General features: G+C 27.9%; 1 protein-coding gene across 2 annotated transcripts in view; it reads right to left on the bottom strand.

The window, feature by feature from the left end:
* Window positions 1–13131, bottom strand: part of LOC134837508 (orexin receptor type 2-like) — a 38413-nt gene that overhangs the window by 1105 nt on the left and 24177 nt on the right. For both annotated transcript variants that reach the window (XM_063852888.1, XM_063852889.1), the window contains exons 8-9: window positions 10918–11030; window positions 737–933 (exon numbers count right to left, since the gene is read on the bottom strand). In XM_063852888.1, coding sequence (XP_063708958.1) covers window positions 737–933; window positions 10918–11030 — 310 coding nt within the window. The remainder of the gene's footprint in view (window positions 1–736; window positions 934–10917; window positions 11031–13131) is intronic.

Genomic DNA, 13131 nt, shown 5'->3' with positions numbered 1-13131 from the left:
TAATTTTATTTTCAAATAAAAAATAATTGAATAGAAATTTCAGTCAAAAGAACTAAAAAAATTTTTTTTTTAATTTTTTTCATAAAATAAAAGATTTAAATTTTTTTTATTTAAAATTATGAAATAAAAATTAATTAAGTAATTAAAATTAAATTTTTATTTCTTATTTAAAATTCTTTTCGTAAAATAATTATTTTTAATTTAAATTTTTTAAAAATGATTTTAATTATTTTTTCTAATATTGATTAATAATTTTAATTTTAAATTCGAAAAATTAAAAAAAAATAAATTTCGAAAAAAAATTAAATATAAATATAAAAATTAAAATTATTAATGAATATTAAAAAAAAATAATTAAAATTATTTTGAAAAAATTAAATTAAAAATAATTATTTTACGAAAAGAATTTTAAATAAAAAAAAAAATAATTTTAATTAAAATTTAATTATATTTACAATTTAAAGATTTTTTGTATTAATTTTTTTTTAATTTAAAATTGAGCATTTAACAAAATTATTGACTTTTATTTGAAACGGCCTAAATAAAATTCTTTAGAAAAATGCATCAAGTGCTATGGGAAAATACATTGTTTTCACAGCTTTTGCTTATTTTTCCAACATTTTTTTTTTATCGAAACATTGAAAGAAAAAAACTGAAATCAATAGATATACACTTAAGATTGAAGTCCAACAATTAATTTAATTAAAGTTAATTGGTTTTTTTTCTTCATCCTTACCTGAGCTGTATGTCCTGTAAAATCGCGTACACTAGTTAATTGATAATTACTTCTCGTACTTGGACTGATGTTCATTCTCGTTGCCGTGTGATACATCGAACGTTCCTCATATCCGCCAACTCGTCCTCCAATCCCGCGATTACTCTTCAAACAGCGACACTTTTCGAGTGCATTTTTGAATTCGCGTCGGAATTTTCCTTCAATAGAAAAAAATGTATGAATTTTTAATCCAATTACACATGAAAAATGTAATGTTTAATCTAGTGAGCGACACGTTTTTTCGCGTTGTAACATGAGATGAAACAAAAAGCCATCATGTAAAATTACGTCGCAACACTTTAAAATTTCATGTTGATTAATTAGTTTATTATTTGTTGTTTTGACGCGTGGAAAAAGTGTCGCCTCTTGGGATTTAGACACGAAAAATCGCTTAAAAATATTTCTTTGAGTTTTTTTGAGTTAAGCCATTTAACCTTTGCTCGTTTAAAGAAGTTTTATTTCGCCGTTACTAACACTTGTGGCATCAAAAAAGTAGTATTTTTGCGTCTTTGTCTGTGTTTCTCGTTATTTTTCTAGTTTACAGTCTAGTGCGTTCAAGTCTTTGTCGCACAGAGTATTTTCCGTCAACATAAAAGGACTCCCATGTGAATGACATTGAAACCAGATTTAACAATATAAGATTAAAATTTATCCTCGCACTCATAGAAGCGTGCGCGCTTGCATCAACAAACATATCTTTATTAAAACAAACCTATGAAAAAGCGTTTTGAAAATGTTCACACATATTTTTTGCTGTATCTACTCTGTAAAAAATTTATGTCTCATGAGCTAAAATATCCGCGAGACATGAAATGAGGTAGATTTGGTATCAATTAACCAAAAAAATATAGATTGGGGCAATATTTTATAATGTAAACTGGGTCAAAATTTAAAAAATGTGCATTGGGGCAAAATTTAGAGACAAAATTTTTAAATGTGTATTGGGAAAAATTTTGAATCTGCGTTTGGACAAAATCTTAGAATGTACATTGGGGCATGTACATTTGGTCCCAATGCACATTCTGAGACTTTGCCCCGAACCACATTTTAAAATAACACCCCAATGCACATTTTAAACACATTTGTTGACCCAATTCACATTATAAAATCTTGCCCCAATGAACAATTTTGCTTCAATTTTATCTAATTTTCATGTCTCGCGAATATTTTAGCTTGCGAAACATGATTTTTTTAATAGCCGCTTTGTCGCGTAGAAAAGCGTCGCACATGCCAGTTAATAATGAAATTTTGAGATGAACATAACTGTTTGTTTTTCATAAACTGGATTTTCATTAAAATCTCTTACATCACTTGTTACACATTTTGTTGTAATGTGAGCGGAGCCATATGTTGGATGACAACGAGTCGAGATAAGAGATACTGGCCCAAAAAGTGGTTGACTCTCCGTTGTTCGGCATTTTTCTTGTTATCCTTTTGCCATTTTTGAGATAGTAACATGACAAGAGGATCATCGCAGCACAGGGCAGGACAAAAAGTCGCAAAATTGAGAGATCAAATTGCTGGCTCTTATCCTCGGCTGTTATGCCAACGCAAAATCCACATCAAATTGTGACAAGTTGAAAAGATGATGAATAATGAGGTTTTTTGTGAAGTGTATGTGAGTGGCAGAGTATATATTTTATAAATTGAATAAAATAACAACAATGAGTGTATGTTGTTGATATGTGCTAGCTTAGTAGCTCGTTAAAATCATATTTTACGGATCAACATGAACAAATGCATTCGCATGAGAATGCTTTACATGATGGTTTTTATGAAATTATAAATTCAATATACAGTTAATTACGCGGTTAAATGAAAATTTTTGAGCTTTCTCGCGTAAAAGGGCGTCGTTCATTGATATTGTAATTTTTTTGCTTTTTATATTTTTCTTTTAAAAAATCATATAAAAATTAATAATTTTTAATTTAAGAAAGAAAAACATTGACTAAAAAGTTAATTTTTTTCTAGAAAATATCAATTTTGTAATTTATAAATTTCGAATTATATGCATATAAAAAATGCGGTATTAAACTATTTTTTTTTTAAATAATATTTTGAATATTTAAAAACGAAGATACGTTTTAAATTTAATTAAATTTAATTTGAACTAAAAATAAATTTTGAAAAACCAAAAAATTTTTTTTAAATATTTAATTAATTAAATAAAATTAAATCAAATATTAAAAAGATTTGATTTAAAACTTCTTACTTTAAAAAAATATTTCAATTTATAAACAAAATAATTTAAAATAAAAATTTTTAATGGATTTTGAAATTATTTATGAACAACGCCACAAATAATATCAAATTTCAAAATCTCTTCCAAATTCAATCAAATATTTTAATGAACATTTTGTTTTATTTTAATAGGCTTACTAAAATGCACTTTACCTAAAACAATAACAATCGAATTTCAAACTAAATAGATCGTAACCAAAAAAAATATCTGCATTAAAATTTCAATTAATTTCCGTCAAGCAGCTGAATTTACTTTGACAAAATATATTTACGGGCAATAAATCATCTTGAATTGCTTCCTTGCAAAAGGAATGATTTATTCGCATCTATAATTCACTCTTTCAGTTGCGAAAGCTAAAAATGTAAGTTACTGTTGGAAGCAAATTGAGCAAATAAAATAAAATAAAAAGAAAAACTTAAAAAAATGAGATAAAATGAAATAATAAAGAACGATTTTGCCTCCTTCTTCTTATAAATTCTGTCTGTCACCAAATTATGTGGAATATAGAGAGAAATTCAGTCCTCTGTTCTTTTTTTATATATTTTATTTTGTTGTAAAAAAGAGATTATTCCAAAAGTGACGACAAAAAGATGTTGTGAAAAATTAGGTTTCGCAATAATTTCTACTAGAAAGAATTTTTTTAATGAAATTTGAGTTAAAAAGCTTATTAAAACGGAAATTTGACAGATTTCCTTATCGACGAAATTTATAATGTTGCAAATTTACTAAGAAGCAACTAAAAAGTCATAATAAAGTTCACAAAGAAGACAAAAGTTTCTAACAGCACAACCTTTTGAAATTAACTCGACAAAGAATAATTTTAACAAGCGAATCCTTTAAAAACTTTTGAACTTGAAAACAAAGAAATTTTTAAAGCAGCTTTGTTCAAACTTAAAATTGCATTTTCCTGCATGGAAACTGACATAAAATACAATTTCATAAAATAATTGAAGCTCTAAAATGTCGCAATTGTCCACAATTCCCATTTCTTGCGACAATACGACCCATTTTAACAGCGCATTATTATGTGATTTTTCTCCACGAAAACGTATTGTGTAAGCAGTTTTTTGTTGTAATATTTTACAAATAAAATTATATTTTTTTTCCTACAACTCCCCGACAAATCCCCGAGATGTTTATCGTGTGGAAGAAAATATTTTTCTTTGGAAAGCGATTTTTGTAGATCTGAGAATGACACTTTTTTTTAGCAACACTTATTGCCGTCATGTTATCTTTTGTGTAGTACAATGTCAACCTAATTGAAAAGGGAAATCACAAAGATTTTTTTATTGCTGCTGTCCGACACCTTGAAAGAGAAATGATGACCTAAGTGGTGACCAGAATGACCTCTGGAAAAAAAAAGTTGTCTGAGAACAGGAGAACGGGTGAAACGAAAAAAAAAAATAAATCATACGTGGGATTACTTTTGAACAAACTATCATATTCAGTATCATCAACGTTTTATTGCGTTTGCTATTATCATAAGTTTTTTTTGTGCCGTTTTTCGCAAACACATTAACTGTTGTTCCCTTTTCTGCTATTTTATTGTCGTTCTTTCATTATTTGTTATTACTATTTTTCTCTGCAATTTTTTTTTTTGCTTGCCATATAAATCGATGTCATTGTCAAGGATTACTTCAGTTAAATATAAGAGACAATTTTTTTCCTGTTCATAATAACATTTTCTTCCGTTACATGGCGATGAAAGACATGTAGAGGAGGAATTGGAAAGTCATTGTGCGGATATAAACATGACAAAGGAGAAAACTGCCAGACGTCTCCATTTTATTTCTCGGCTTGGCGTAGTGACGTCAGACATGTTCTTGCTGTAAATCCAAGGGACACTCATCAACATAATTGGAGTAATATTGTACGTTTCTTGTCTAACTCCTGTCCTGTGCTTGTCTTCTTATCAGTCGTGTGTGTGTTTGTTGTGTTATCTTGGGATCTTATCACAATAATAGTTTGTGATGATGATTTGATGACGATGGAGAAAGGCATTTTCTGATGAGATTAAAGGTAGCCATTCTCAGTGGGATGACATGGGTCATGAAATAAGGCCCTGGAATTTTTATTAGAAATTTTTTCAAAATTTTTATTTCATGAGAAAAAAATCAAAAAATAAAAATTTGGAAAAAATTTCTATGAAAATTTTTTCAATATCATCATAAAAAAAAATAAATAAATAAATTCAGAAAATTTTAAGGGTTGAAAATGCATTAAGTCAGAAGAAAATATCATGAATTTCCTTGAGAATAAATCAAAATTAAGTTACATTTTTACTAAAAATCAAATGAAAAAGCTTAATAAGCTTAATTTTTGGCTTAAAAGTCGAAAGTTTAAGTGAAAAATTAAAAACTTAAATTTTCCGAAAATATTATTTTTTTTATGAAAAGCATTAAACCCTTCTTTAACCCTTAGTCAAACGGTTTTTCATAAAAAATTGATAATTTCGAAAAATTTAAGTCATTAATTTTTGACTTAATAGACTTAAAACTTCTTAAAAGAAATTCAGCTTTTAAAACCAAAAACAGTTAAATTTTGATTTTGGACATTGAAAATCTATTTTTAAGACTATCGAACCCTTAAAAAATGTTATATCGTATAACCCCACGGATTGAAAAGTGAGAAAATTGAACCTATATTTTGAAAAGGGAATAAGCGAAACTCTAAAGTAGTTAAGTAAGCCCCTTTAATTGAACCACTTTTGCAATTTACCATCTCCCAATCGAAAATAAATCCTTCAGGAGATTAAATTAACCCCTCGAGTGATTATTTTCCATCTCTCAAGGGGTTATTTTAACCTTTTGACCTTCAAGTTAAAAAAAATCCTCTTATTGGAGACGGTCAATTGCAAATGAGGTTCAATTTTTCCTTAAATGAGCTTGTTTAACGCTTTAAGAATTTCGTTTAATTCTTTTTTCAAAATAAAGGGTCAATTTCCTCCCATTTCAATCCGTAGGGCACCAAATTCAAAAACGAGTGAGCGAATTGTCGTTCATGTTAAATTGCTTATGATTTACACTCACTCGGAATAATCAAAGACAGCCTCCTCCCCCGCTGCTGCTAACATTTTTACATCATTTACTTGACCCTTATCACGCAGCTCATAACACACATTGGCCTACTTTTCGGCCTGTTTCTGACCAAGAAACGAAGAAAAAAAAACCGAAGCAAAATTATACCATCAATAATCATCAACGGTTCAGCATTAGGTGTTGCTTATCCATCCATCCGCAGCATTCAGGTCCATGGAACGTTAATTTAATGCGACTTGAAAATTGTTGAGAGACGAAAAAGAAAATTGCAAAATAGAAAAAAAGCTGACGTAATTTCATCTAAACTTTAATAAGGACCAGATCTATTTTCTGCTGTCTCATCGAGTAAATCGTGTCCTCGTTACATGCGTTGTTTGTTGTTTTGCCTCCACAAACATGACAAACAGCGTGTTTACTGCATGTGATGTTTAATTTTCGTCGTGAGCAAATAAGGAAGTCTTTATAGCGATTTTTTTCTGTCAGTGTGAGGAATTTGTTATAAATTTTCCGTTCGGGACAAACACTAATTATTAATCTGAGGGAATGAAATTTGGGCACGTTCGGTTAGCAATTATTGTTTATTGCCGGTTTTTTTTACGCGTTTCTGAACTTAATTATTTTTTCTGGCAGCTCAAGGTCAAACGTGATCGGTTTTCGGCTATAAATTTCCTTCTTGACGATAAATTTTAAACCAAATTTCCTCTTTCTTCCAGTCAGATGAGCAAAAATGAAGATAATCCTTCGTTTATTTATGACCTGATTTCTTTTTTGTGTCATGCGAGAGTAATTAACTAAAGTTGCATCAGGGAGCCCTCGAGGGAAATTCCATTTACATTTCCCAGGTTGATTATTTTCTCGCAAAAACACTCGTGAAAAATGTGAAAAGAACAGCTAACACCACAAATAAAAGACGCATTTCATTATTTGCGACTAGCAGTTGATATTTACAACATAATACGTTGTTATTATTCACGTCATCAACACAAAAACGCACATGTGTCTCTATGGAACAAGAAAAAAATGGCAACGAATGCAAAAGATGTAAATTTAGTATGAAGAGAGTATTTTGTGAGGGGGTGTGAGGAGAAATCACAATAAGGAACAAATGTCTGTCTAATGGGATTAACTCAGATGTAGGACAGAGCAAAACATGTACTTGACGTCATGATTCATGATTCATGGCGGAATATGGACAAATACAGATGCTTACAGTGTTTTGTTCCTTTTAATAATCGACTTTTGATGAATGAAACGAAATTTGCGGTCGATAAATGTGCACAACAAGACAACGTTTGACATTTGCCTCGAGGTGACATGAGGATTCAAAGCAGCAAAATACGTAGAAAGTACACAATTCATCATTTTTGTCGCAGAGTTTTTGGGTCAGACAATCCTTTTATTACTCCCAAAAGAGGTTGTTTAAAAATCCTCTGTTATGTTGACTTATTTTTATGACTTCATATAAAGTATTAAGAGCTTAATTTAATATTAAAAGTTGTTTAACAAGTGTAATTTAAAAAAAATCACATTAAATTCTTCTGAAATTTTAACGAAAATTCAAGGGGAAATGGCAAATAATGTTAAAGGTCAATTTTTGGTTTAAATGGTAAAAATATAGGAAAAATTACTTTATTATTTACCAAAATTTTTTATTATTTAAATTGTTTTTAAAATTAATCAAAACGCAAATTTTGTTTAATTTGACACAAAAATTTTAATTAATTAAATTTCTTTAATTTTTTTTTAAACGATTAAAAAATTCAACAAAAAATTCATTTAAAATACTAAAAAATATTTAAAAAATCAAAAAATTTTTTTTTCGAAATTTAAAACATTTTAGAAAAAAATATTTTTTTCCTCAAATATTTTTTATAAAATTTATATTTCTACTTTGAGATAAAAAACGAAAAAATATATATTTTTTAAATTAAATTTAATTTCTCAAAGAGCAAATTTAATTCATTAAAAAATAATTTAATTTTTCAAAGATGATAAAATCCCTCAAACGATAAATTTAATCTCGTAAAGTAGAAAAATACACATTTTATAATTTTCCACATTTTTTTTTAATTTTTTAAAAAAAATAAAATTTACCAATTTTTTCTCCTTTGAAAAAAAAATCCACAACCGCAGAGAAAAACTAACAGATGATCGTCATGATGTTTATTTGATTTATTTTTAAGAGCACTACATTCACGACAAACTGATGGAATGACATCGCATGACAAACAAAAAATAAGAGTTACAAAAACCATGGTTTAAAATGATAACAAGAGTCCGGACATCTGCAGACATGGAACATAATAAATTCAATACACTTTTAGCAAACGAGACAAAAGAGAAATATTAGAAAAATATTTGCACAAAAACCATAACAGCAAAACTAGAAATAACAATAAATACGGTTTGAAAAGGTTTTTATGTACACACAATTTCCTTTTTTTCTTCTGTTTTTTTTATACTTCCTCTTTTTTTTTGGTAACTTGATCTCCCTTTGTTTGGCACTTTCTTCTGTATTTGACATGTTATTGCCTCAACTTGTGTTACAAACGTCAAAGGCATCCATTGAGATGAATCAATCACGTGGTGTGGGTTTCTCAATGACTCTTAAAGATGTAATTGATGGGAAAAAATTCCGAAATGAAGAAAAATTGACCGAGTTTTGTCACCATAGGATATCATGTTGAACCTTGCAACTTGTGCAACATACTAAATTAAGTAATTGAATGAAATGTTTGTTTTTGTAACTCTTGCAAAAAAAAGTTCATAAAATGATGAAGAAAAATTACTGTCTGTCACATACCACGTCCTTTCCATTTGAAATGTTGTACCATCAAATATAAATAAAAAAGTTACCTAAACTTTTTTCATGTTTATAAGGGATGGCTTTTCCGAGACAGAGCCTCATAAAAAGTATTAAATGATGATATTATGTCTGTTAAACTCCCTCAATGGATGCTTTTATGTGTTGTCGGCTGTCATTCATATTTTTATTTATCGTATTTCGAAGAGTTTTTGTCGTTAATTTAGTCTGTCTGTAATTGAACGACTTTTTTTTTAAGTTTTGAACAAAAATTTTTTATTTGAAAAACTTATTTACAAGAGTTAAAAAAAATTCTTTAAAATTATTTTTAATTTTTTCTGAAGAAAATTAATTTAAAACTTTTAAAACTTAGAACTAAAAACTTAAATTTTTAATTAAATTAATTCAAATTATTTTAAAAATATAATTTAAAATATTAATTAATAAAATAAAAAATTAAATTAATATTATTAAAAAATAAAATAATTAAATTTAAAAAATTAATTTAATTAATTAATTTTACGTAATTGTTTGAAACTACGAATATAATTATTCAAAAATATTTTTTTTTTAAATTTTAGTCTTTTATCGTCGCCAATTAGAATTTATATTTATTGAAAATTGTTGAAAAAAATATAAAAACCTATTCGTGAAGACAAAATATTGTAGTAGAAATTTTTTTTATTAAATTAAAACCCAAACTTCGATTTTTAATTTTTTTTTTAAATTTATCTATGTTAATATTTAAAACGCGGCTTTCTGTGTAAATCCGCTCAATTAGTTCTTTTCATGACACTTTTCTTTCAAGTTCATGTCTTGTTTTTGTTTTTTTGTCATCGAGATTCTTAACTGATATATCAGTTTTACGAATTATAATTATTAAAATTAATTTATGGAAAATAAGAGACACACTTCTCAGAACTTCTCTGATGAACTTGTTATCAATCCACGAGCCATAAAAAATTATTATATTTCATGAAAAGCCATTGAAAAACACATTAAAAAATAAACTTTTGATGCCAAAACAAGATCAAAAAACGACAATCCCCCAGACAATGTGAATTACCCCTCTTGATTCTTTTGATTATATCGACAAAAAGCGACATCATAATTTTCGTCTCCACAATCCCGACTAGCCTGAATTTATTTTTGGGGTAATGTGTTGTCGTCTTATCGTTCAAAATATTCATTAATTCCACGAGAACGACTTTCGGCATTAGCATACGTTTTTTTTTTATATTAGCTCAAAGATATTTTTGGGCCAATTTAGGAGCAAAAGTAACTCCTCCCATTAAACATCAATTTCCTGATGTTACGCAAGGACAATGTCTTTGTCGAGAGTAAAAAGAGAGAGAAAAAAAACGACAAAACAGTAATAAAGCCATGATTTTATGGCGCCTAATAAATAACTGACTTGCACAAATCGCAATTAAAAGAGAAACCCGTCTCGTTACTCTCGAGGCAAAAGGAAAATGAGGAAAGAATTTACTCACTCTCTTAAGAGACATTTTCCATGGCTGTTAGTTTACGTCCTTATTTTAAAAACGTTTAAAAATTAATAAAACAGAATTTTAAAACGGCTCGCAAGGCAAGATACTGCACGGAAAATCCCACACAGACAGACAGAGATTAATAATAGAACGGAAATTTTTAATTATACGATCATCATAGTAATTATCATCGTCATTATGTGGTTTGTGTTCGTCATCCAGAGTCCCTATGTTACGTCTTACGGATACGAGTCGATGATGAAGTTTGATACGGGGTACGTTATTATTACGAGCAAAGGACTAAAAGAGAAATACTTGCATGAAATGAAGTAATTACATACATTTATTATATACACGAAGGCTTTTGTACTCGGATACGGTGTCGAACTCTCGTGTAGTCACCATTAATGTGATAAATTCAAAACTATCTATCACATTCAATGAGTGATAATGCACATCATTATCATGTGACTGGGAGTACTTTACCACCAAATCCATCGGTAATGTGTTTGAAATGTTGACACGATAAATGGGACATGGAGAGAAAAAACATCAAATTTTATACTTACCACTCATAAAATTATAAATGACAGGATTGCATGCACTATTAGCATAACAAAGCCAATGTGAAAGCAGTGATAAGACAGATATGACCTCGTTTTGCTCCATGTTGGTGGCGTACCTGCAAGTGAAAAAAAAGAGTTTTTTTTTAATAAATTTGCACCTTGGAATAAAAAAAAAATATGAAGGTGTCATTTTGTAAGCTAAAATTATTTTTATATTTATGCATTTCATAAATTTTAAGTTTTTTTTTAATATTTCAAAAATTGATAATTCACGTTTTTTTTTGTTTCACGAGCTTAATGAAATATAGCTTTTCTTATGATTTAAAATTTTAATCAATAATTGTGAAAAATTCGTTTATTAATATTTTTAAGTTTTTTAACAAAATTTCGAATTTTTGTTCAATATTTTGTACTTTAAAAAATTATTTTTTTTTATTTATATAAGAAAGTCGATTTAAAAAATTGTTTAAATAATTACTTAAAATTAAACTGGAATAAAAAATTAATGGAAAAATATTGTTCTATTAACTTCAAAATAGAGGTTCTATCAATTACATAATACCATTTTTTGAATAAGTAATAGATTTTTTTCCATAAAAATTATATGCCTTACGATATTTAAATATTTTTGACGAATTTGAGGTTACAGGAAATGTATTTTGAGCCATTTTCCTCATTTATACCCCATTTTCGTTTAAATTATGTCACATAATAATAGGCTTACTGGAGCTTATTATGCATCACTGAGTTTTTATTTTAATTTTATATCGCCTAATGTATTATACTTATTGACGCGATTTTATGGAAAAAAATTTATTCAAAAAATGACATTAAGGTACATATCACAAACTTTACTTTAAATTTAAGCTCCTGATATTTTTTTCCTGTGCTAAAATTACTAATTGAAATAAGGGAGAATTTATTTTTACATTTTCCAAATAATCTGGGAATTAATTGAAAATATCTTTAAAATTAGCGAATAATCTGGGATTAAAATTTATGAGAAGTGCATAAATTATTAAGACTCGTTGATTTTTTTTTTAAATCATTCTATTTTCTGAAATTTTCCACGTTTTTCCTAAAATAGCTTAAATATGTAGGTTTATTTAATATTACGCTTAAAATGTTAATGGAATATTAAAAATGGATGGCATAAACATTTTGCCAGCAATTTTGTTCTATTTTTAACAATAATTCCTGTTACATAGAAATTTATCAATAATTAAGCTTAAACCCATATTTACGACTCATTATATTTCGTGTCAAAGCATTTCGGAGTAAAAACTTTTTTTCAACCATTAAAACTTTTTTCTGTGTTTTTTTCACAAAAAATCGACATTTATAAAATATATCGCCCAATATTCTCACAAAATTATAGAAATTTTATTGCAAAAATTGCCACAAAATGAACAAAAAAATTACAACTTTTTGATAGTAAGAAATTTTACGATTATTCCTTTGAAACATGAAATGCTAATAAAAATGATAAAATTAGCAATCTACGTCATTTCCAGTTTTTTTTGCATACATTTTAATTTTAAACGAAACATTTTCCCCCTTCATTCACAAAACGGGACCCGTTAACAAGAATTCGTGACAAAGACCAATCCACTCAATTTATTTCAATCTTGTTCGACAAAATCTTGAATGAACCCGCGCCAATTACTTATTTGCCTTCTAAGAGGCCCTTCATAAGGATCCAAGGCAATAATAATAACAATAATGGTTGAACGTGCGTGAATAAATCGCTCGGAAGATAACAATACATAATTGCGAACAACAACGTTATCTGCTTATGGCCGTGTACTTATCAGAAATCAAAATGAAAATGAATACTAAAAACGCAAAAAAAAAACGAAGAAAGAGACGATCTTGGAAAATTGAATTGAATTGATGTCGCATGGAAAATTTTCATTTTGTCGTTATAAATATATTTATTGCATAACATTGGTCCGTGCCGTATAGCAACAACTGGGGAAATATTTTCCCTTTTTAATGTTTCTTTTTATTTATTTTTGTATTATTAACATTTTATTGCTTTCTATCATCATAAATTGAGCAACTAGACATCCAAATCAAGCATAATGAGTTCTCTCCAATCGTTTATCGTCAAATAAATGAATGAATAAATTGAAATAAATTTGAATTTAATTCGGTGAGCTGTAACTAAAGTCCTTTCGCAAAGGATAATTGAGCTATCAAATCCCCCGAAAATAA

Source organism: Culicoides brevitarsis, chromosome 1, assembly GCF_036172545.1.
Source record: "Culicoides brevitarsis isolate CSIRO-B50_1 chromosome 1, AGI_CSIRO_Cbre_v1, whole genome shotgun sequence".
Taxonomy (NCBI): Eukaryota; Metazoa; Arthropoda; class Insecta; order Diptera; family Ceratopogonidae; genus Culicoides; species Culicoides brevitarsis.
Note: the sequence above shows the minus strand (reverse complement) of the source record. Positions and strands in the feature narration are given on the sequence as shown.